General features: G+C 38.4%; 2 protein-coding genes across 2 annotated transcripts; one reads left to right on the forward strand and one right to left on the reverse strand.

The window, feature by feature from the left end:
* The first annotated feature begins 5,465 nt into the window (after nt 1-5,465).
* On the forward strand, nt 5,466-6,544 carry LOC123699688 (transcription initiation factor IIA subunit 2). The gene is made up of 4 exons (XM_045646698.1): nt 5,466-5,699; nt 5,772-5,899; nt 6,018-6,124; nt 6,393-6,544. Exons 1-4 carry the CDS (start codon nt 5,628-5,630, stop codon nt 6,410-6,412), a joined length of 327 nt encoding a protein of 108 aa, XP_045502654.1. The 5' UTR covers nt 5,466-5,627; the 3' UTR covers nt 6,413-6,544.
* Nucleotides 6,545-6,642: 98 nt separating this feature from the next.
* LOC123699461 (proteasome activator complex subunit 4-like) lies at nt 6,643-26,470 on the reverse strand. Its single transcript, XM_045646401.1, has 25 exons — nt 25,974-26,470; nt 24,877-25,017; nt 24,614-24,730; nt 23,902-24,027; nt 23,419-23,463; nt 23,055-23,262; nt 22,810-22,963; nt 22,484-22,661; nt 20,910-22,334; nt 20,626-20,800; nt 20,182-20,463; nt 19,638-19,900; nt 19,211-19,456; nt 18,765-19,009; nt 18,495-18,622; nt 18,052-18,240; nt 17,463-17,658; nt 16,206-16,396; nt 15,346-15,464; nt 15,099-15,232; nt 14,652-14,797; nt 13,645-13,804; nt 9,209-9,434; nt 8,298-8,439; nt 6,643-8,025 (listed from the first exon to the last, which is right to left on the reverse strand). Exons 1-25 carry the CDS (start codon nt 26,201-26,203, stop codon nt 7,651-7,653), a joined length of 5,841 nt encoding a protein of 1,946 aa, XP_045502357.1. The 5' UTR covers nt 26,204-26,470; the 3' UTR covers nt 6,643-7,650.
* Nucleotides 26,471-26,789: the final 319 nt, after the last annotated feature.

Below are 26,789 nucleotides of genomic sequence, written 5' to 3' on the forward strand. Positions count from 1 at the left end.
CTGGTTTAAAATAATTATTGAATACTTATATGTATCATACAAATATCAAGCATTATAAATAATTTAGCTAGGTACCTACATTAAAATAGCCTTCGGCGTCCAAAAAAGACAAGATTTCGAAATATAGCACTGAAAAAAACGTACCTATTTACTTTTACAAGGTATATATTTTATTGAGATTGTTTCTTCTTGTAAATTCATATTTAGGCTACACCATTTTTTAATTTTAACGGGTTTTAATCTCAAAATTACCACAAAGTCAACTGTGAAAAAAAGCAAACAGAAATATACAGGCCGAATTGATAACCTCCTCCATTTTTGAAGTCGGTTAAATATCAAAAAGGTAACAGCCCTATAGCTATACGTCATAATTTCATCGCAGGGGCTTAGTTTCCTAACTGTATGTACGTAGTATATATATATCTGTCAACTGTGCTATTATACTAGTAGACGCGGCATACGCCAACATCATTGCACTAAAAAACAGCGTAATTAATACATACCTACTTACTAACGCATTATTACCAATACAGTTGTTCTCTCATTCACTCTCACGCACGAGACATAATACATGTCTCACTCATGTACTTCGTAATAACAACTGCCGATTAAAATACAAAAAGAACGTCCAGCCACGACGCTGAATGGTGCGTGACTAAGTGAAACTCGGGCACTTACCTGAGTTTTTTCTTGCCAAAATAGAGAGCGGGTAACGTATCTAGCTCTTTTATATATCATAGATCGCAGGGGCTTAGTTTCCTAACTGTATGTACGTAGTATATATCTGTCAACTGTGTAAGAACCCTTATGAGATTTACCATTCATATTAGACAGGACCACAGACTACATTATTATCTGGACGACAACCGTCTGTCGGGTCAGCTAGTAAAGAATACTAAGATAGAATAGGAAGAGAATAGGTATATGTATCTTAGATCAATTCCTCCTTCGATCTATTTTATCGTTGTCAGAGTAAGGGTCGACTCACACCGAAAGAGCGGCGAAGGGCAGCGAAGCGGAGCGCAGTTTCAGTGCCATATTATGAATTTTAACTTTAATTTCATTACTATAATACTAAATATCGCATGAGAAACTCGAACGAGTCGCGCGGATGCCAGCGGCGCCGCAGGAATTCCCCGGAATTCCCCGTGACCCTTAGTGAATGAGATGGTCATTATATGGGGTCATTATATTTTTTTTCCTTTGTTTTTATCTGTATTAATATATATTCCCTAAATTACAAAATAAGGCAGATGAAGTACCTATGTTGGAGTATGACAATCGTCCATCGCCCTACTTTAGTTTCTGTGATCTGTGATCGCCCTTGTCAAAGAAAATACGAAATCAAAAGCAAATTTATACCAACCTGCGCCAGTGTTAGAGCTGTGGTTAGAGTTAAGGGTTAGAGCGCATCTAGCACCATCTAGTGTCATGCAATACATCAAAAGGGGTTTTCAATTTAGTAAAAAATTTGTTCCCGATGACAAAAAAAAAGATAAAACATCGTTTTACAGGTTTTCTGTAGATTATATTTTGGCTTAAGTATTTATTTTTTATATATGTTACCGGTAATGTATGAAATCAAGGAATTGTATACAATTCCTAGGAAATGTGTACAATTCCGATACTGTTTAGGAAATGTATAAAATATTGTTTAAAAAACTATTTAATGCATGCATATCCTAGGAAATGTATAATCTTCCTAGGAATTGTATACAATTCCGATATCGTATTAGGAAATGTGTAAAGTGAATGCTTTCTGTAATAAAACACGTTGTTATTTTTTTATTATAGCTCTTATTGATACAATCGGGTAATAGTCATACCGTAAAATTGTAATAATATTATGTTCATATTATTATCTTACTAATTAACATTTTAAAAATCAACTATCTAACTCTTAACGTAAATAATATCACAAAATCAACTTATATTTATTCATATAAAATCAAATTTTCATTTTGCAAGTAATCAGTCCCCTCGTCCCGCTGTCCTCGCGTATATTTGGCGCAGTCGGATTGTACAATCCGCCGTATTACATTACGGCTAGCTGTTTTAATATGCCGAAAATTCGTCTTTTGCCAAAATTCTACAAAAAGACGGTCGCGAGCCGACGGAGCCCCACTTCGTGGGGCTCCTATTTCTGTGTAGTTTTAAAAAAACACGAACCTAACCTAACCCACCCCCTTATCCAAACCAAAAATTTTTGATTACGAATTATCGGCATAGTTACTACAAAATGCCAACCGTTTGTAAACGGCCAGATTATATTATACAACTTGCCTGCGACATATCAATATCTTAAATATTTTACATTTCCGATAGCTATTTAGGAAATGTATATGTATAGGAATAATGTATAGGAATTATATACATTTCCTAGGAATTGTATACAATGACGGATTACATACATTTCCGGTAACATAAACAAATAATAATTTTACATGTAAGAAGGAATACAAAACTTCAACCACAGACTTCAACCTATGCTGCCAGTATTTTGAAAATGAATTTGCCATTTTTATGGGTAAAACTGTATTTTTATTTTTAAAATAAAAATAAAAATTAATACTTGACTGGCACTAATTTATGTAGCCTACGGCACTACCACCACTACCATAATAATTCAGATGATTGCAATGACACCTCACAACTCAAAACGGTCCAACGGTTTTTACTGCAGGGCGTGTCAAAGAAATATTATACACTAGCTTCCGCCCGCGACTCCGTCCGCGCGGATGTCGGTCTTCGCGTGGATGGTTTATTTATCCATTTTGAGTACCTCTGACAATAACATCTTATAAATATCTATTGGACCCAATTCCCAAATACGGCTAGGCCTATAATAATACGCAACGTGTGTTCGCGGTTCTACGCGGTTGATGGAATTTCACTTATTTCGATGATATTTTAATTATTTTGAAATAAAAATTGCGTCTGGCACCTATTTAACAACGAAAAAAACGTCTTGCAATAAAAAATGTATGTCTAATGGATCTATCTAAAGGCAAAAGATTAAAAATTACGCGTTAAAAAATGACTTTAAATTAAGGATATTTTCCTGTGCAGATAAGATGCGCACTATTAAACGCAACCACTGCGGCCAGCCAGACAGCCCGGACTGTAACCGAAATAGCAAGAGGAACAGCATATAAAAGAACCAACTATACTAAAATGCTCACTTGTCAACGTTGCTACCTCCTAGAATATACAGTGTGACTGTCAAAACGATAATTTTATATGGAGTGCCCGCATGGGCGTAGCTAGGGTAGCTAGCCATGGGCTCAAGGTGGGGCAACAATAAAAAATAATATGTAACTAGCAACTGTATGTACCAAGTATGTACCCAAAGTTATATCCAGGTCTTCAATTGCCGGCGGCGTACGGCCGCGTACGGCCGCCGGCATTTGCGAAGGCATTTGTGAAGGCATTCGCGATGGCATTCGCGAAGGCATTCGCGAAGGCACTCACGAAGGCATTTGCGAAGGCATTTGCGAAGGCATTTGCGAAGGCATTCGCGAAGGCATTTGCGATGGCATTCGCGAAGGCATTGGCGAAGGCATTCGCGAAGGCATTTGCGAAGGCATTTGCGAAGGCATTGGCGAAGCCATTTGCGAAGACATTCGCGAAGGCATTTGCGAAGGCATTTGCGAAGCCATTTGCGAAGGCATTTGCGAAGGCATTCGCGAAGGCGTTTGCGAAGGCATTCGCGAAGGCATTTGCGATGGCATTCGCGAAGGCATTCGCGAAGGCATTTGCGAAGGCATTTGCGAAGCCATTTGCGAAGGCATTTGCGAAGGCATTCGCGATGGCATTCGCGAAGGCATTTGCGAAGGCATTCGCGATGGCATTCGCGAAGGCATTTGCGGAGGCATTTGCGAAGGCATTCGCGAATGCATTTTTTCTAGTGTAGGCACTAGAAAAAAAAAGTGTAAAGTAAAAAGTATCAGTGAGTTGTAGAACGTGTAACACAACAACAGTGAAATTGGATAAGTTAGTGGGGTAACTAATTGGGGTACTATACTCATTTTTCTTACAGTTCATGTAACATAGAAGCCTCAGCTATTTTCTTTTTTCGTGTGTAATTCGTTATTCAAATTATTCTTATTCAAAACACCTTATTGTTCACCTACCACACCACGAAATAGATCCAAAAATCTTCAGCCGTTTGGTCGCTGGGCGTATGACACTTGATAGTTGTTAGTCAGTCAATTTAGAGGTAAATAATACTAATTATAAAGGTCGCATTTTCTGTGTCGCCTGTAGACTTTCGAGAATCGAGTGTGAAATTTCTTACGGATATTAAGCTTAGTAGTTAGTAGGTTCTTCGATTTTTAATAGATTTGGTTAGGTATCTACCTACCTTCCAGGTCAAAGCTAGAGTGGGGCAAGCACCCCACCCTGCCCCACCGTGGCTACGCCCATGAGTGTCCGGGGTGTGGTAAAGTGCAACGGCGAAATGACAGCACGCATAGCTTTATGGAAATGACGATAAATCATTCGGTATAGTTTGGCAACGCTCCCATCTGCCTTTTATTTTGTTAACTAAGAACCAAAATATATAATTTACTTGCTTTTCACCAGCCGCTTCGTCCGCGTTTTCAAAGAAAAACCCGCATAGTGCCCGTTCCCGTGGGATTTCCAGGATAAATCTTATGTGTTAATACAAGTTACCCTCTATATGTGTGCTAAATTTCATTGTAAATCGGTTCAGTAGTATTTGCGTGAAAGAATAAAAAACACACACATACACATCCATCCTCACAAACTTTCGCATTTATAATATTAGTAGGAAGGATAGGATTAGAAGGAAATAGGATAGTACATTTATACTTTTATTTCTTCTATTTTCAGCTAGAAATAAATGTCTAAATTCCTCCTATTTTCCTCACACAATCGACATCCCTGTACACATTCCCCAATCGGGCTGAAAATCCCTGCTGTTTGGGGAATTCCCCACATTTTGGCAGCCCTGCTACCGATCATCGGCCATTGGCCGAATATTAAGACCGTGTTAAGACCAGTTTAAAGAGTTTAAGTACCATAGGGCGTATTCAGAAAGAAAGCTTGAAACTTATAAGCGCTTATAAGCGCTTATCGGCGCTTATCAGCGCTGGTAACCCGCGTTGGAAAATATATGAACATGCGCCGATAAGCGCTGATCGGCGCCGACAAGTTTGTTGAAACTTGTTGGAACTTGTCGGCGCCGATCAGCGCTTATCGGCGCATGTTCATATATTTTCCTGCGCGGGTTACCAGCGCCGATAAGCGCCGATAAGCGCTTATAAGTTTCAAGCTTTCTTTCTGAATACGCCCTTACAGTATAGGTACTCGTGACGTGCTCGTAACTGCTCGTAATGAAGACTGCGTCATATTACTTGCTCTGCACAGAGTACATTATTATAATTATCTGTGTCCATGATCTGACAACTGACAACTGACAGCTAAGCTGACAGAACGTTACTATAAAAACCTGCTCTGTGTCAGTACCTACTCAGTACCTACCTTACGCAAATAAAGCAATTTGCAGTTTGCACCACAATCGATTTGTAAATTATTCAGAAGTGTACACTATAAACACCATTTTAATTCGTCTAAAGTAATTAGTAAATAATTATATTTTAGTTATGTCATATCAGTTGTATAGAAATACTACTATTGGGAACACATTACAGGAAAGCCTTGACGAGTTGATACAAGTAAATAATTAGTAAACTTAGGCATAAAATTATAAAAAAGTGTACATTTGTAACTCTGTTTTATATTTTCAGTATGGACAGATAACGCCAACATTAGCCGTAAAAGTGTTATTACAATTTGATAAATCTATAAATCAAGCATTGTCTAACAAAGTGAAATCTAGATTAACCTTCAAAGCTGGTAAACTCAATACATATAGGTCTGTATGTATTTAATAGGTATATAATAAGTTATGGTCAAGGCATGTTATATTCACACATAAACAGTATGAGTTGTTTTAATGTTGTGTGTGATTAAATGTTATTATATTTTCACAGGTTTTGTGACAATGTTTGGACATTTATGTTAAATGATGTAGAATTTAGAGAAGTTCAGGAAGTTGCTAAGGTTGATAAAGTTAAAATTGTAGCCTGCGATGGAAAAAGTGAGTATACTAACGAAGAATACTAATTGCAATTACTAATGCAGCCGTTACGAACATAAACAATTGTCATCCAAATAACATATCTAATTCATCAATTAGATGCAAATAAGCAAATTATTGGTAGATAATTCCTCTACCAATATATTTTATTCTGTTTCAAACATAAAGAAATCCATTAATTGTAAATTTAAACTGAACTTGCGCAAATAAACATTTGATTTGATCTTCCCTGCATAGGTAAATATACTTAAAAAAACGTTTGTTTCAGATGTGGAAGATAGAAGATAATGGATTGTTTCCTGAGAATAACAATGAAGTAAAAAAACAGACTTTCTAAAGCCTTATGGAGAAGATATGTTGGGTATTGTTCAACACTTGTGTAATGGGGAAATCTCTTTCCAAATAAATTAATTAAGTGTACAATTTTTGTTTTTTTTTATTTCTGAACTCATGCAACCATACTCTATAGAGTTGTTATAAATTGATGCAGGGATATAAAAGATGAAATAAAAAACACATTTCCATAGCCACTAATATTTATTATGCTTCCAAAACTTGGTATATACTATATAAGCCAATATTGTTTTACATTGGACCGATCTGTTTGTTTACTACAGTTTTGACAGTTCAAACATTTTCATATTGTGAAATTCATTTGTAAGCAAAAACTTAGTTGAAAATTTCCACCTTTTTGATAGTATGATCTCAGATCTGCCATAAAAGACTTGGTAACTTATTGTTCTGTGCAAAACAAAGAAAATTAAAGAAGACATTTACACTAATTAGGTGATCAAAATATACAAAGTGATTTATTTACAGTACAAAGTAAAATTATATAAATGTCTACCACCCTTATACAGTCAGTGATAATATATAATGGGTAAACTGTCTCATATGTAGTTTTGCATGAATTTTACATTGAATTGTCTGATTTTAATAAATCACTTAAAAATTATAATTTCCAAATAAGACAGTTTGCCCTTGTAACAAAAATAAAACATCTTTATATAAAGCGAATGTCATTATTCTGCTAAAAGCGTAAAATCACGAGGTAACACCATTTTTCTATTTTCTATTAAATTATTATTTCGTAGAATGAAATTTTACGACTGTTTTTTATATTGTACACAATTAAATTTTGTAATTAGGATGAACTACATGTAATTAACACAAACAATATATATTCACATCATATCATTTTTATTAACACTCTAGAAATGCATTGAACAAAAACAAAAATAGGCACATTTACTTATTATAAAACATTCCCATAATAATACATAACTATATATTTTAACTATTACATCACGCCATCACCAAGGAAATTTAAAAAAATAACCTTCACCACAATATCAGGCAAACGAAAATGCCAAATCTTAGTAGTTTAAAATAAACCAAATACCATTTCAATATTACCAAGGCTATTAACACGAATTTTAAAGAACTTCTGGATAATACAAAATAACTTGCGAAAATAATGCTGTGTAGTATGTACAAATTATTCCTTATGAATTAACTTTAACTATTTAAGCACAGTACGAGGGTGGTGAAGTGAGGTCGGCCAGTAGATCCAATTCTTCTTCGGTGAGTTGTTCCCTGTGTTTGGGCCAGTCGTCTTGGTGTGTCCGTCTGAAGTCAGCAAGTGCTGTGCGTATAGTGGCCGGTATGGGGTCTGGGGCGTTTGTGTGTCTCGCTAGCTCTGTGAGCACATCACCCAGTTTGGGACCCAGGCTGTATGGCCTGGATGAGAGATAGGCACATAGTCCGAGGACCCCGCAGTGCCGTTCCCTTAGTTCCTTTGACCGACAGCTTTTGATTAGAGAGCGAAGGGTTTTGTCCTCGTCGGGCAGAGCGCGACAGTGCATCAGACCCGTTAGTAGTTTTGCAGCTGATTGTCGTACCTTAAACATAAATTTTAAAATTAATTCTCATATTAAAAGTAACAGAGATGTTTTAGAAAAGTTTTATTAAAATGCAAATTATTTAAAACATCTCTGTAAGTTTAAATCGGATACAATTTGTAATTAATGGACATTTTACATAATTTTTGAATAAAAAATAACTTTGACCTTTCATAGCATATTTACTTGCTAAGTTATCCCTGAATGGAATTAAAAGCTTTTAACATCCTGTAATAAAAAAAAAAAAAAATTTCAATAAAAAAAACAAATACCTCAACGCGACTGTCTCTCATAAGGCCAAGTGCGAAGTTCTCAGCGCGCACCGCACTTTCCTGCTTGTCACACAGCATCGGCAATCCGTAGAACAGTAGTGGCACTGCTAGCTCTAAGCACGCTAGACGGGCTGACCATGATCTAGAAATTAAAATAAATATGTATATTGCAGATTCAACTTTTTAAAAGGTATAGAAATATTGTTGTTTTAACTTCTTAAAAAGCATACGTAAGCAGTACTATTGTGCTGTAAAGTTAATATTTTAAAATTATATTTAGATTGCTTTCTGCGATAGCAAAGTATTGATATTCCTGTTGCTTGATTATGTGCTCTATCACCGTTCTTCAGTTTAAGCGCATCCACCCTTGCACCCTAAGTGCACAGAACTATACAAGTACCATTGCACACCTGCTGTGATATCCTGCAGCGCCTGGAGCGCTGTGCCCAATACAAGAATCACGCTCACATGCATTTAGCGATATCCTGCAGCGCATCTGCTTTCATATCCAATACAAGAACAACGCTCACTTCCCTATATAGCCATATACTACAGTACGTCCACCGCTGTATCGAATACAAGAACAATACCCACCTCCCTATAGCCACATACTGCAGCGCATCCAACTTGTATCGAATATAAGAACCACGCTCACCTATATTAAGCGATACCCTGCAGCGTATCTACCGTCGAATCTATTTAACATAGATGTTTGCTCCGTGTCTGGGTGTTAATTATCTATATAAGTATTTATTTAAAAATTATATATGTATCTTTATCAGCCATCTGGTTTCCATAACACAAGCGATAGCTTAGTATGGGATCAGACCGTGCCGTGTGTGAAAGTTGTCTCCAAATATTTATTTATTTATTTTATTTTTTATTACAAGAAGCACGCTCCCGCCACTCACCTGCCGTGCGCCATGCGCTCGAGCTCGTCCAGCGCGGTGTCGAAGGCGTCCCGTGGGTGCGGCGCCAGCGCCAGCGCGGCGAGGAAGGCGGCGGCGGCGCGCGGCAGCTCGTCCAGCGGGCGCGCCCCGCCGCGCGACGCCAGCGCGCACGCCGCGCCCGCCAGCGCGTGCAGCCGCCGCGCCCGCCCCGCCCCGCGCACCACCAGCGTCATGCACCCGCGGAGCACTGCACAATGCACATAGATAAGTGACGTCCCATGTCCCCGTAGTGGGGTAAGGGGCAGATGCGTTATGCATACATCTGTTTCACTGATCGATTTTTCTTTAGGGACAAGTAGGTGATCAGCCTTCTGTGTCCTACCAGACCGAGACCGGATTATAAATTTCATATATTTTAGTTTCTAACTTGATGGAGTGACCTGACGTGTACTTCGAAGACTGCTACTGGAACTCATAGACGAGTAGAGCTAGATGTACCGAGTTTGGGCTCGTTTTGTTAGTAATGTTGAGACCTTACCTCCGGACTTGATGGAGTGACCTGCAGGTGTACTTCGAAGACTGCTACTGGAACTATTATACGAGTAGAGCTAGGTGTGCCGAGCTTAGGCTCGTTTTGTTAGTAATGTTGAGACCTTACCTCCGGACTTGATGGAGTGACCTGCAGGTGTACTTCGAAGACTGCTACTGGAACTAATACACGAGTAGAGCTAGGTGTGCCGAGCTTAGGCTCGTTTTGTTAGTTATGTTGAGACCTTACCTCCGGACTTGATGGAGTGACCTGAAGGTGTACTTCGAAGACTGCTACTGGAACTAATAGATGGTTAGGGCTAAGTGTGCCGAGTTTGGGCTCATTTTGTTAGTTATGTTGAGACCTTACCTCCGGACATGATGGAGTGACCTGCAGGTGTACTTCGAAGACTGCTACTGGAACTAATAGACGAGTAGAGCTAGGTGTGCCGAGTTTGGGCTCGTTTTGTTAGCTGTTATGTTAAGAGTTGAGAACTTACCTCCGGACTTGATGGAATGACCTGCAGGTGTACTCCGAAGACTGCTACTGGAACTAATAGACGATTAGAGCTAGGTGTGCCGAGTTTGGGCTCGTTTTGTTAGTAATGTTGAGACCTTACCTCAGGACTTGATGGAGTGACCTGCAGGTGTACTTAGAAGACTGCTACTGGAATTGGTCTACTCGGTAATAGGTTTAGTCTACTCGAATGTTAGTAATGTTGAGATTAGAGTAGAGAGTAGACCGAGTAGGTCTACTTGGTCTACTCGGTAATAGGTTTAGTCTACTCGAAGGTGTGGTCTACTTGGTCTACTCGGTAATAGGTATGGTCTACTCGAAGGAGCGGTCTAATTGGTCTACTTGGTAATAGGTTTGGTCTCCTCGAATGTACGGTCTACTTGGTCTACTCGGTAATAGGTTTGGTCTCCTCGAATGTACGGTCTACTTGGTCTACTCGGAAATTGATGTAGTCTACTCGGAAATTGGTGTGGTCTACTTCGTCTACTCGGTGAAGGTACGGTCTACTTGGTCTACTCGGTGAAGGTGCGGTCTACTTGGTCTTCTCTGTGAAGGTGCGGTCTACTTGTTCTACTCGAAATTTGGTGTGGTATACTTGGTCTACTCGGTGAAGGTGCGGTCTACTTGGTCTACTCGGAAATTGATGTGGTCTACTTGGTCTATTCGATAATAGGTTTGGTCTACTTGGTCTACTCGGTAATAGGATTAGTCTACTCGAAGGTGTGGTCTACTTGGTCTACTCGGTAATAGGTTTGGTCTACTCGAATGTGCGGTCTACTTGGTCTACTCGGAAATTGATGTAGTCTACTCGGAAATTGGTGTGGTCTACTTGGTCTACTCGGTGAAGGTACGGTCTACTTGGTCTACTCGGTGAAGGTGCGGTCTACTTGGTCTTCTCTGTGAAGGTGCGGTCTATTTGTTCTACTCGGAATTTGGTGTGGTATACTTGTGGTCTACTCGGTGAAGGTGCGGTCTACTTGGTCTACTCGGAAATTGATGATGTCTACTTGGTCTATTCGATAATAGGATTGGTCTACTTGGTCTACTCGGTAATAGGATTAGTCTACTCGAAGGTGTGGTCTACTTGGTCGACTCGGTAATAGGTATGGTCTACTTGGACTAATCGGTGAAGGTGCGGTCTACTTGGTCTACTCGGTAATAGGTTTGGTCTACTCGAAGGTGCGGTCTACTTGGTCTACTCGGTAATAGGTATGGTCTACTCGAAGGTGCGGTCTAATTGGTCTACTCGGTAATAGGTATTGTCTACTCGAAGGTGCGGTCTAATTGGTCTACGCGGTAATAGGTTTGGTCTACTCGAAGGAGCGGTCTAATTGGTCTACTCGGTAATAGGTTTGGTCTACTCGAAGGAGCGGTCTACTTCGTCTACTCGGTAATAGGTTTGGTCTACTCGAAGGTGCAGTCTACTTGGTCTACTCGGTAATAGGTATGGTCTACTCGAAGGAGCGGTCTTATTGGTCGACTCAGTAATAGGTTTGGTCTACTCGAATGTGCGGTCTACTTGGTCTACTCGGTAATAAGTTTGGTCTACTCGAATGTGCGGTCTACTTGGTCTACTCGGTAATAGGTATGGTCTACTCGAAGGAGCGGTCTAATTGGTCTACTCGGTAATAGGTTTGGTCTACTCGAATGTGCGGTCTACTTGGTCTACTCGGAAATTGATGTAGTCTACTCGGAAATTGGTGTGGTCTACCTACTTGGCCTACTCGGTGAAGGTGGGTGGTGTGGGTGTGGTTTTATGAAACCACGGTAAAAGTGAAACTGTTCGAACGGTTCCGAACACTGCTTTGTGTAGCGCATGTCGCGTGCCGAGTAGGTATAGCTACTCGGCAGCCGCGATACACGCGACATGCGCTACACAGACCAAAAAGTTTGAGACGATGTAATAAAAGTTTCACTCAAAACGAGCCCAAACTCGGCACACCAAGCTCCACTCGTCTATTAGTTCCAGTAGCAGTCTTCGAAGTACACCTGCAGGTCACTCCATCAAGTCCGGAGGTAAGGTCTCAACGTAACTAACAAAAAGAGCCCAAACTCGGCACACCTAGCTCTACTCATCTATTAGTTCCAGTAGCAGTCTTCGAAGTACACCTGCAGGTCACTCCATCAAGTCCGGAGGTAAGGTCTCAACATAACTAACAAAACGAGCCCAAACTCGGTACATCTAGCTCTACTCGTCTATGAGTTCCAGTAGCAGTCTTCGAAGTACACGTCAGGTCACTCCATCAAGTTAGAAACTAAAATATATGAAATTTATAATCCCCTAAGTATGAAAAACTATAAATAAAATCTTTCCTTGGTGTGCCTTGGTTGTCGGTGCAGAATGCGTCAATGATCAAGTTTATTAGGTCAAATATTTTGTATACGTACAGCGATCTTTTCGTAAACGAGGAGCTGCCTACAAGCGTCACAGCGTCTACTCACAAAGGCGTCCGAGCGCCGACTAAATTACTAAAATATTTCATTTCAAATTTTTGTACAATAAATCAAGATAGTGACAAATAAAATAACCCTTATTTCCATGCAATAAGTATCACGCGTTACAGTTAAATATGTGAAAAAATAAGATTTGATTTTAATTTTTTTCTCAGCTTATTTGTAACATTTTGATAGTTTTAGTTCCTACCTTTTTGAGTTGGACATGTCTGCTTACTTAAAATATTTTTAAATAAGTAAATTTATTTTATTAAATAATAGAAAAATGCTTCTATATTCAGCACGATATTGTCAATTTTGTGTGAAGAGGCAACGGAAATTATTTTTTACAATATTATAAACCAAAATTTTCGATTAAATAATTCCTACCATTTAAAGATTAAGGAGTAATCTATCTATGGTAATTATTAGTCAAATTTGGTATTGTATTATTTTGCCGCAAAATGCATCGAAAAACTGCTTATTTTTGTCAGATTCGTAAACGCGTCCTTAACAAAGTGAGGGTAGTTGGGTAAAAGATCGTATACTCAACGTCTGAGCCCCTAGGCACGATTCGTACAAATGCGCCACGATTTAAAGGAAAGCGGCATTTTATAGTATCCGACAGCTAAGCATGTTGTGACAGGAAATAGTGACCACTATTCATCCACAAAAAATGTTGAAGCGTAGAGACGAGTAAAGAGAACGTGCTCCCGCAACGCAAAACGTTTAATTGCTGTTTAAAATATTCATGTCAATTATTTACTGCAAATGTACTTACATAGTAAATAAGAAATTATTAACAAGTGGACCTATGATGTTCTGACAAAAATTTCATTTCATTATTACAACTTACAAGGAAAAAACATTTTCATTTTCATTATTACAAACGCCGGGTAATAGTGCATACAAAAATTCAACTCACAATTTTTTTCCGCAATTTTTTCGGAAAAGAGAACCAAATAATAAAATAACATACCCGTAGTGAGCAAATTGACAGCGTTCTCGTGATCAACTTGAGTTGAACTGTTTCCATCACCGGACAATCGTAGGGCACCCTCTAATCTCGCCGATAATTGAACATCTACTGGAGATTCACCCGCTAAAACATCTTTTAACACTGCGCTTGCGTCCGATGTCTAAATAACAATAAAAAAAAACATTGTATAATAATTGAAAAAAAAAATACTTTCGACTTTAGGTTACAAAAGAGCCGTTTTTCCATATAAACGTAGTCTCCTGTTTCCTCCCTGGATTGTGCCACTAGATCAATTTATTTTTTACTATTAATCTATACTTATTATATATTACTTTAGCCATGTTCCTACGTTTTCTTTTTTGTCATATCTTATCTTAATTATTAATAAAGATATGAATCTTTCAAAACGTATGAAATAGGACAGAAATTCCGTTGTGTTCCGTCTCCCATAAAACTAATTTTTGAACATTATATAAAAAGCAAAACGTAGGAACATAGCCTCTCTACTAAATTATGAAAAAAAGTAATTAAATCGGTCCAGTATTGGAGGAGGAAACAGGGAACTACAGAACGTCGAATTTGCGTAATTTTCCTAGGTATTTTCGGCCCGAGGCTTGAGGCATAGCGCGACAGCAATAGAAAATAGGAAAACCGAATTTTGCATTCTCTCACTCGTTTTGTTGGCTCTTAATATTCTATACGATTTAGTATACAAATTATATTGTCTAATGAACATATGCAATTTCCGAATAATTTCACCAAGTTACGGTTTAGACAGGAGCAATCAATTAAATTTAAGTCTTGGCGTGCGCACTTTAACGCTCAAGACGCCTAGATTAGACAGCACTTTATAAAGATTTACAAGGACAAGAAAAAATTATGTTTCATCACGGATTCAATTATTTTTAACAATTAATTGACACAATTGGGGGCGTGGCTTAATTACAGTTTATTGGCACCCGCAAAAATGCTACTATTTTTCATTAATAATAAATAACTCCAGAAACCTGCGGCCGATCGTCATGGGGTCCCCTATGTGCTTCCACAAGACCTTGCAACTGTTGTACTAATGTTGTATCCCGCGGACCGTCGCTCGCTTGCGGCGTGCACGCACTACTGCACTGTTCCGTCATATTGGCCGCTGATTTTATCACTAAAAACACACGAATAAAGCATAAAAAATTAATTAAAAAGTTGCGGAACCAAGGTTAAACAAATTTTTCGATTGTACAGCACTCTAAGGCTTCGCATTCAGTCGTGCAAAAAAAAATACAATAATTTGTAGAAATAATGGCGTGTACTATTTCAATTTGATTATTAGTTAGAACAGTCTTGGTGAGTTTGAATCCTTGATTACGAAGACTTTGGAAACTATTGGAAATTCAAATGAAATTGGATTATTTTTAAATCATATATTTTACACAAGAAAAATAAATTAACGTAATTTAACATACCGATATCTCCATGTTCGTCGTACAAAGCAGCAAGCTTTGGTTTTATAGAATCGAGGAAATCTCCCAATTTCGGTGAATATTTATTTTCGCCGCCGGGAAACTTCACGTCCGTATTGAAAATCGCCAGAAAGGCACTGGAAAATATTCACAAAATTACATTTTTAATTTCAAAACATAAAAGTTAAATGTCAGTGAAGTTTTGAATAAGAAAAAAAATCAAATTTGAACCATATTAAAGGAAACTTACACTCCAACATTTTCTCGAACATTTTGGTAAGGATGTTGCATGAAATTGGCCGCTTCTAATCTTTTCAACAATTCCGCGGAGTAAGCCGGTACGCGCCACGAGAACGCGTTAATTGCATCCTAAAAAATATTTTATGGAACACTGTTGTAGCCAATTGTATGATATTTTGTGGTTCTTAATAAGTTAACAAAGCGCTTAAACTACTTTAATAACTCAGCCTCCGGAATCACAGACACAATAGAAAATCTATTGTGTCGTGGTCGGATCGGGCCGATCGGGGCTCAATGGGTTAATAACTAACCAGCTCTGTTCATATCTTTTACAAATGCAATTCGTACACGTACATACAATTATATACGCACATGACACATCAAGTCCCCGTTAATTATTATTTTTTATACACTTTTACAGGGTTAGTTTTCAATGACCAGCCAAAATTTAAAATTAAGATCTAGATATTAAACCAAAGATACATTTGAAACATTATTGTCGAATAAAATAAAATAAAAATAATAATTAATAGCATTCATTTGAAAATGTCTTACAAATTTCCTAAATCGTAAACACCGCCAGAATCAATGCACTTGTGTGCGTGCGCGAATCGCCATGTGTGTGCTAACTTCTACCTATCTAGGTTGTTGAACTAAATTATGCTTTTGTAATGTCCACACGTTCGCTTTTTAGTGGCAGACAGGAATGAAATCGAATTAAAAAAAAAAGTTTTTTTTTCATTAGATCTAAAATGTTATCGAATCTGAACCATTTCTGAAAATTTGGCCGGTCATTGAAAATTAACCCTGTATATTGCCAAGAATACCCACTGTTATATAATTAAAAATAGTTATTATCATGTTACGAACCTGCAGTGCATACAATCTCGCGCACGCCACAAAAGACGTCTCCTGGTCGGTACTATCACCCAACGAAGGCGCACAGAGCTGTAGCAATGACTTCAACACTTCAGTATTACGCGTGGGATCCATCTTTTCCACTGCGTTTACTATGCACGTGTTCCAGTCTTCTGTTGAATCTGGGATTACTGCTGTTAGACCTGTAAATTATTATTATTTTAGTTTGTCGCTATTGACAGGAGATAAAAATGTTAATATTAATTCGCTATTAATATGACTCGCTCGCTGTTTAAGCCTGTCAAATGCGTTCTTTTCTCGACTTTTTTTGTACTAAACTGATCCGCTCACCGCGAACCGCTGCATCGGCTCGTCCGGTTTGTGCACACACATACTGACCCACAACAACAATGTTCATGGCGTCCCTCTGCAGGGGCAGAGCCCTCTCCCGGGGCCAGTCGCGGGGCGCCCGCAGCGCGGCCGACGCGACCTCGGCCGCGAACCGCTGCATCGTCTCGTCCGGTTTGTGCACACACATACTGACCCACAACAACAATGTTCATGGCGTCCCTCTGCAGGGGCAGAGCCCTCTCCCGGGGCCAGTCGCGGGGCGCCCGCAGCGCGGCCGCCGCGACCTCGGCCGCGAACCGCTGCATCGTCTCGTCCGGTTTGTGCACACACATACTGACCCACAACAACAATGTTCATGGCGTCCCTCTGCAGGGGCAGAGCCCTCTCCCGGGGCCAGTCGCGGGGCGCCCGCAGCGCGGCCGACGCGACCTCGGCCGCGAACCGCTGCATCGTCTCGTCCGGTTTGTGCACACACATACTGACCCACAACAACAATGTTCATGGCGTCCCTCTGCAGGGGCAGAGCCCTCTCCCGGGGCCAGTCGCGGGGCGCCCGCAGCGCGGCCGACGCGACCTCGGCCGCGAACCGCTGCATCGTCTCGTCCGGTTTGTGCACACACATACTGACCCACAACAACAATGTTCATGGCGTCCCTCTGCAGGGGCAGAGCCCTCTCCCGGGGCCAGTCGCGGGGCGCCCGCAGCGCGGCCGACGCGACCTCGGCCGCGAACCGCTGCATCGTCTCGTCCGGTTTGTGCACACACATACTGACCCACAACAACAATGTTCATGGCGTCCCTCTGCAGGGGCAGAGCCCTCTCCCGGGGCCAGTCGCGGGGCGCCCGCAGCGCGGCCGACGCGACCTCGGCCGCGAACCGCTGCATCGTCTCGTCCGGTTTGTGCACACACATACTGACCCACAACAACAATGTTCATGGCGTCCCTCTGCAGGGGCAGAGCCCTCTCCCGGGGCCAGTCGCGGGGCGCCCGCAGCGCGGCCGACGCGACCTCGGCCGCGAACCGCTGCATCGTCTCGTCCGGTTTGCCCGCACACGCTAGGGCGTGCTCCATCAGCTTTGTGCATACGCGCTCGCCGAAATTGGCAAATATCATCTGTTTTTATGGATAAATTATCAATTAGTAAGGGCAGAATAATGTGTCTTTTAGTCAGCCAAACTTAAAGAAAAAAAACGGGGCGTATCCGTGCCAACCACACGTGTAAGAAGTGAAACTTCTTTGGCAAGATTCAAAGATACCAAAATCGTCGCCTTACTCCATGACATGACGGTATGCCATGACGCGACCTTGAAATTTTACACTCAACGCGCCTAAAGAAGTTTCACTTCAATAAGCTGTATTTTTTTTGTAAAAAAAATTGGAAGAAAAAAGATAGGTATACAACGTTTAGTTAATGTAATATGTAATAAAACAACAAAAGTAAAAAAAAAACTGACATACACATTAATTTTAACAAAAAAGTTAACAACTACTATATAACAAACTAACCCTGAACACAGTAGAACGCGTCACATTGAATTTATCTTTTCCTTTCTTTTCCTCCACTGTCAGGAAGTTGACCAATTTGTTAATGTTCTGTTCATCAATAAAGAACTCAAATAGATATCGTTCACCTTCCTCCATGTCTTCGGGATTTGTATCCAATGCAAAGTTCTGCTCTTTTTGAGGTGCTGCTACCTACAATAGATTATTATTGTTTAGATTGACACAAAATATACGATTAACTGAATAAATATTTATTGATAATTGAAGAAATAATTAAATTCGCGTTTCTAAAAGATAAAAAAACAAGCATTGATTGTTATTTTTCGATATTTTTACAGCCAAATATGTGCCAAGGAAATGATTAAAGACTTGTGCTGAATTCAAGTAATTGGGAGCCTAAAAGATGTAATCATATTATGTTGAAAAAAAAAAAGAATAATGTCAACCTTGATATATTTCGGCCAAGTATAAAATCCACAGGAGAAATTTCTTAGCCAAGGCTTATCCCACTCTTCGTCGGTTTTTAATTCTCTGTCCGGTGACCAAAGTGCCCATTCAAGATCTTTTCTATATCCTGAAAAATATTTTTATTTAATACTTTACATAAAATTATTCATGCAATTAAAGATAGAAAGAAAAGGTATTTAAATATATAATCAAAAGTCAACAGTTTTGAATATATAAAATTTGGCCATTTTTCCTTTTTTTTTCCATACCTGGTATATGTGTTTCTGGTTTGGGAACACCAGCAACTTCATACGGATCCACATTGATTTTCTTCACTTTCCTCTTGCGTTGTTTAATAGCGTACAGAGTTAATCTACCGGCAATTCTTCTGACGGTAATGTTTTCATGTACCAGTGATTTCACGAAGAGTTTTACAGCTCTAGGCGGATACGGCGTTTGAAGAGACGGACAGAATGTTAGCATTTGCATTGTTAACTCTAGGCGACGCCATTGGCTGAAAACGAATCTCATATTTTAATAAGCAACAAACATTTGTTTTTAATTTTTTTCAGTACTTATAACTTTTCATTGAAATGATTACTAGTTTTATATTTGAAAAATTTGCAAATAACCAATTAACAAATGGCTTGGAAGCGTCTATTACAATTTTTTACGCACTTTCTGTAGTTGATAATATGTACATTGTACAACTTACCCATTAGAAGACTCAGCAATATCCACCATTTCATTGATAAGTTCTAGATACAGCTTTTCAGCGCGGTCCGAAAGGGCTTCTTCGATTTCCTTGGCTCTACTGAAGAGAGATTGAAACTCTGGATCATTGAACTGTTCCTTTGTCAAAAGAAGTTTTGCTGTATCGATACAAGCGTCTGTTATCGTGAGTCTTGTGTTCGTGGCCGGGAAATGGCGGTGCAAAGAGTCGCTGAATCCTTGTTCGAGTCTGGGGAAATAATAGAAATATTAATTTAAACTTCTGTATTACTATAACTTTTTTCTGGTATGTTTGAATAACTTTATTTAGGTTAGCAATATTAATTTATAAATTAAATTACAAATAAAAAAAAGTATTTTTCAGTTTGGTGGAAAAAGAAAAATATTTATGTTTAAATCAATTTCCTCACCTATGTATACTTTGTTTTTCGCTGACTGGCGCTTTCAACATCGCCGGCCACAGGGCCCTAACGACCTCCCAATCTTGCTTGGCGAGAATTGGCCCTGCTTTGGGCCCTAACAGGATGCAAAGAGCCCCTTTGTGTTTCTCGTGCCATTCATCCCCCTCCCCTATTGTGTTGAAAAGCTCGACTATTTTAGGCACAAGTACCCGGTATGAATATGCATAGTGACTGAGCATCCAATATAGACGTAGTTGAGCTGCAATGCGCACCTGTAACGAATAGCAAGATTATTAATTATCATGATAGATCTATTTGTAATCGCCAATTGAAACATTTCCTTAAAATAATTGGCAATAAATTCAAAATACTATACAGTGGAAAATTATTAGAAATCCTTATTGCTTGTGATTGAGTGATGAGGTTTTTGTATCACTTTTATTTTACCGAAAATTTAACTAACTTTAGATAAGCATAACTGACAAGATTCGCGTAACTAACTTATATTGATCGGCATAAATTTGCAAATAAGAAAAGGAGATCAAAAACTCACAGAACTATATGTATTGATGGACAGTTCATACAAGGCGTTCAGGCCAAGTAGAGCCGAGGGTGTCATCCCGGAGTCGCACACCAGATTCAGCCTTGAATCATCTTGGAGTCTTGCAGCATCAGCAAGTAGCATCCGCAGACGAGCCCCACCAGACTTCACTGTTCCCCCACCTAACCCTCCCCTGCCTTCTAAAGCACGGTCTAGAGCACCGTATGAACGCATTAGGGTTTCTAAACTAGGCCCGTTACGGAGGTTCTTCATTACTATCACTCTCTCCCAGACCTAGGATTTATTAGCTTCATAAGAAAATGTGGAAAACGTTGGCTAAAATAATTACATATATCATGAACAAAAAAACACACTACTTAAATGCTACTAGGAAAAGTTATTATGATTACGTCATAGAAAATTATATTTGATAAGCGACATGTAGATATAGTTTACCTGTAGCAACATCTCCAAACCACGTGTATCATCTGTTTTCCCAGTCAACATACGAGCCTGAACATCGACGAGTAGACGTGTCAAGGTAGCCCTCAAGTTCATACCATCCAAGGTAACTGAGAACTTAACACCATTGGAGTAAGGCATATTTGTTGCTGGTACGTGCGATTCTAAACTGAAATTTACAAGTAAGTGTATTGTTGTTGTTAATTAAAATAGACAAATGAAAAAAAAATTATCATTGAATGCCTTTAATTAACATACTCAAACATAAATACACTCACAGTGGAACAGGCTCCTCATTGGGTGGCGGTAAAAGTGTGCTACATGACAGCACCGAATTTATTATATTTAAACTACGTAATCTTCTCTCCCGGCACATTGGTCGCTCATCATTTAGCCACTGCTTAAGTCTCGTTATTTCTGGCTTCATATATCGTTCTACCAACATCTGGGCACATTCCGCTTCTTCTTTACACGGCACATGCCATTTAAAGTTCGCATCCTGCATTAAACACCCACTGCCCCACTCTCGGATAGGTAACCATTTTTCTGGAGCACTTCCATAATCTTTTGGCGAACATCTACCTTCCTTTAAATCGATATAAGCCAAAGAATTAAATATGTTAGCCAAGCAATCAGAGGCACGAGTTAATGCGTAAGTGGAATGCAATTTGAGCGCTTTGTCAAGTACTGGCAAAATTTGAGGAATATATTTCAGTAGAACTGTCCCATCGCAACATACAACTTGCATAAATAGAACGAGTCTATACACAAGGTCGCGTGGTGGATTTTCCTCGTGTAGAGCCTCTTCTGTGGATAGAAGTTCGAGTAGTTCTTCACTAAGCTGTGGTATAAACGCCGCAAGCGTTGCTTCTGCGTCTATACGCGCGAAAGATTTCAACAAAACACCAATCATGCTTCCAGAAACATTCGTTTCGTAAGTTGATTCAGTCGCAAACGCCTTAAACTTTCGAAGAGCTTCCTTAAATATTTTTGGCGAACATTGCATTAAAACTGACTGCACCGCGGACGAAATAGCCGTTTCCATCACGGCATCTGTCTTACTGCGAATCCAATCGGAGTCCTTAGTGTCCAATCGGGCAACTTCCATAGTACTAGATTCGATGATTGTAAGCAATTTATCCAGAAAAACTAGAACAAAATCTTCTAATTGTGCAGTCGATTCACACGTTAAGAGTTCTTCTTCTGTCAAATCCGACCAGTGCTCGTGAGCAGAGCTGCAATCTATATAGGATATCATGCTGCTGAACATTAATATTAAATGCAAGGTGACTATTGTTTTTTTAATGTCATTTGGATCGAGGCCAGGTAGGACGGCCATTAAAATGGGGACAACGTGGGTTTGTCCTTCTGGATACCCAGCATCGGCGCCCCTGAGCATAGGCCGGGCTACCGCTGCGACAGCGGACATAGCGGCTGTAACTCTGTGAGGCTCCGTAAGTGAGGTCAGAGCAGTTTTTAGTTTCTCCAGCAAAGGAGGAATAACTATGGCAGGTCTCAATGTTGCGAGATTTTGTAAAGCGACGGATACATCTAGTATTCCACTTCGCGTATATACAGCTTGGTATGTCGGTTCAAGGACGAGTTGAACGAATTCCGTTATATCTTCTTCTCGGAGTTTGTAAGCGTCGGGCGTTTTATTTTCCCAGGATTCCAAATATTTTTTTTCACTTTCTCGCCGAACTCTGAAAGTTGTTTTCAATTTATTATATATGCAAAGTTATTGTTCAGTTCTGTTAATTAATTCAATTATTACTATAAAATCTTATACATAAATCATTTCAATTATAGAAAACAGTTACATGGTAGTTTAAAGGTACGAAATTATATGTACCTATTTAAAAACTCTCTGGCTAATTTTTTAAGCAAATCCCTCAGCTTGTATGACCATCGACCCGCATTTGCACTATGTAAGTAACTTTCGACACCCGCTAAGAACGATCGTAAATGCTTCATAACCACACCATCAGGGTTAATTGTCCATACAATCCATGATGCCACATACTTCATATCTACGAAAGAAAATATAATAAAGGTAATATTGTTTCATTTGTCATTAATTTTACTGTGAGTATATTTTTAAGCAAATTATACGAGATAACTGGATATATAATAAGAAATCTTGCCAATAGTGTTCATTGTAGTTATGCATTAAATTACCCAAATTGTTATGTTTATTGTGGTGCATATCCTTGTAAGATACGGGTAGATTTAGAGCATGAAGGAATCTCATAAACATCTTCGGTGCGTGTGGACTCCAATCTACTGCTCCAGGATTCCTCTTAGCTAAATTGGCGAAAAGTATCATTATGTCCTAAAAAGCGAAACAACAAATTATGTTCGTGAATTCGTGATTTCGATGACACTATATTATTGTATGATGAGAAATAATATCGGTTGCTCACCGTAACACCACAATGCGAATTTGCGCTGGTATCCCATAGTGTATTAAGTTTATCAAACCACAGTTCATGTCCTTGAGAGGCGTAACGTGGATTCAATCCAACCGGCAGAAATACCAGTGGTCCATTCATATGACTACTTGAAGACCAGGGATTCATGTAAGGCAAAAATTCTTCAAGCATTTCCTTCGTGGCCCCAACATCGAAGTATCTAATAAAAATGTAAGGTATATAGGAAACAATAATGAAAAGGTTAAATTCTTAAAATTGTTTCATTATTAATATTATACACGAGACTGAAATTTCAGGCATATGTGGTACTGGATTATTTCTTCTAGAGCAATAACTTATAGAAAAGTTTACTTACGGTCTAGCGCACTTCACCATAGACAAATAAGACCCCTCGAGGGACCTAAAACGAAATTGATTATATTACAATTCAGTTCGTAAATTTCTCATAACAACGCCATGCATGAACTGCCACCATACATGATGGATGGTTTGATCTTTATGGTAAAAATAGTTTATTTTACATTGAAATCACGAACAACAACTTAACCATCTAAAAAAAAGGAAGAAATAATCAAATTAAGGATCTTTTTTAGGAAAGTTGTTTTTATATTCCGAAGAATTTAAAGTGGAGGTGTTACCAAATTGAAAATTTAACTAAGACCCAATAATGCTTTTTTTTTGCAAGTAATAATCTTATTTTATCAGGTTAATAAATTTATATTAAAGTCTAGAGCATTTTTTCTTATTAAAAATGGGTCTATATTCATGATGATGAATTAGATGACGGAACCCGAACCACCTGCCACCGTAAAAGCACCCATGATTTAACAATCATTACGTTGGTTCGTCCTCTGTTGGTGACGCCAGGCCGAATAATTCGAGTGCGTCATCTAGCCCATACCCTGATAAGAACTTTCGTACCATATCGATCACTGAAGCCCCTTGCTTCCCAGATCGTTTGGGCCTAAACAAAACAATTGTTAGAATAGTCTCAAATTAGCTATACTCAAAAATACTGTGTTAAAAATGTTACTTTGTGACCTTGGCACGCATCTACTGCAGATACATAGTAAATAAGTAAATGGAAGATAAATGAAGTGATTATTTTACTTGAATTCTATACCTACTCTTGTAAAAAATTACAAATCCTAGATCAAAAATAACATGAAACAAAGTCATTTTTGCCATAACATAACTTACATAGAAACATAGAAACAGCTGTTTCTATTCAATTCTACTATATCCTACTAATATTATAAATGCGAAAGTTTGTATGGATGTTTGTTACTCTTTCACGTAAAAACTACTGAACCGATAACAATGAAATTTAGCACACATATAGAGGGTAACTTGGATTAACACATAGGATAGTTTTTATCCCGGAAATCCCACGGGAACGGGTACTATGCGGGTTTTCCTTTGCAAATGCGTGCATAACTATGACGCAATTGCATCCAGCAATGCACACAGTCATATTTTCATAATTAACATGCAAATATATGCACTGTAAAGTAACATAAAAATAAATAGTACTAGCGCGATATACTTACGTGAGATAGTGATACATTCCAATCTGTGTTGAATTCTTATCAAATAATGTTTTTCCAAGTTCATACAGTGGTCTCCATGGCAATGTTAGCTCTTCCGGTTTAATTAAATGTCTTTTCCTATGAAATTCATATATAATTTAAATTTTTATACAGGCTATCACAAAAATCTGATTGAATTGGCTTATGTTACTTGGTAAAGATGGATACTCTATTAATTAAATCAACCCAATTACATTGGTTACTAGTTAACAAAATAAACTTACTTGATAAGCATGATAAACAATGTGGTAAATTTATGAATTTTACATGGCTCCAAATCAGGAATGAGGACCAGTTCATATGCAAGCTTTATGAAGTTTAAGTGATCCTCTTTGCTGAATTTCAATCCATATATTCTGATATATCTGTGAAAATAAATTTGTAACATAAAATTAATTTAATTTAATCAACTTCCTGCAATCAAATCTTATATTTTGGGCCCTTAGTAGGTGAAAAGTCAAAATGGACTATCTAGCCTCTGGAAACAAAAATTATACTACATATAATATTGCTCGCTATAACTTGAAAGATATACTAACAATGGAACTTTTGCATCTTATTACATTGATGACGCTATATAAATACAGATAATTATAATATTCACTCAAAATTTAATCAATTTTCATGTTTAATGCTCCCCAATGCCTTAACTCAATGAGATTTGGCTTTACATGAAAAGAAAATCATCTATGGGCAACCTTGATTTATTTAAAGACTGATAAGACAACCATTTGGCAAACATCTTCAGTCATAGAAACATAGTCATATTATGTAGGTAGTATTATTTAATCATATAGGATTCATTCATTCATCATATAGGAGCATATAATGCACTAACATAGTCTGACTTTTTAAAAATAATATTCTAACATTTAAATGTATAAAATTTTCAAAAGGAAAAAAAAATATTTTAATAAATTAAAACTACTTTATTCCTGTTTACAGATTACTCATTACCTAGTTTTCTTATTAGAGATAAAAATTGATATATCATAGGTAATTAATGATGAAATTCGTAATAAAGCATAAATAAACACATTATTAAAGCTAAAGTAAAATCTACTCAAATGAATTCTTGTAATGTACCATTTTATATAAAGCATTGACCTCTGTGTGTAATGCATGCACAAGTTCTGGGTTGGGGGCAGCTATTTTAAACTAGTATAGTTTGCCAAAGGTTAGCGTTTAAGACAGCTGTAATAAATTTTAGATATGGCTTTGAGGCAGGCATTAAATATTTTAACAGAAAGTGATATGATACTCTGCATTCGTTTGAGTCTTCATAACTATTATGGATAGTAGAATAAAAAAATACAATTACTTCATCAGCCTTGAGGTCCATACGCCGCAGGCTGGTTTCATTTCCCGCAGCATTACCGCCTTCGCCAGGTTGGTCTTCACCTGTACGAGAAACCTGTTGGACTCCTCATCGAGCACATCAGCATATGGCAACAGATGGTTGGTCAAAATTTCCTTCTGAGGACGAAATCCCAACTTTTTCACCCTCTCTTCCGTCGTCACCATAAGCTCAAATTCGTCGTCTAGCAGCATTTTCACAGATTTTTATGAATTATTCGTAAATCACACCATTTACGTACAATTATTCTTGAGGATTCATTAATATAATAACACAAATAACCAATTTATTACAACCGCACTATCAATTATTGTTAAAGACACCGACAGAGAAATATCAAAACAACATTGAATTTATACAAGTCATTGATTTTTATTCCGCAAGAAATGAATTCTGAATGATCACTACGAATTTACGTTCCATTTTACGAAATTCTATGGTCAACTTGACATTTAGGTAGCTGAACGTTAAGCGTATATAATGTTTTAATCTTTGAAAACTATTCCAACGATGAATCGGGAAATTGGAAAATATCTTGAATTATGTCATACGACGTAAACGTGACATAGACATTAGGATTTGTCGAATCACTAATGTCAGTGTCATCGTAAATTATGCACAGACTATATTAAGAACTACAATAAACAATAATGTGAACTACAGGCTACAGCCTACAATATTGATTTTTGTATGTTCATAAATGGGCAGATCCTGTGTCTGTTGAGATGTAAAGCAAGACTGCTGTATTTACATAATATTATAGCTTTGATCCTAATACAT

The sequence above is a fragment of the Colias croceus genome, chromosome 18 (genome assembly GCF_905220415.1).
Source record: "Colias croceus chromosome 18, ilColCroc2.1".
NCBI lineage: Eukaryota > Metazoa > Arthropoda > Insecta > Lepidoptera > Pieridae > Colias > Colias croceus.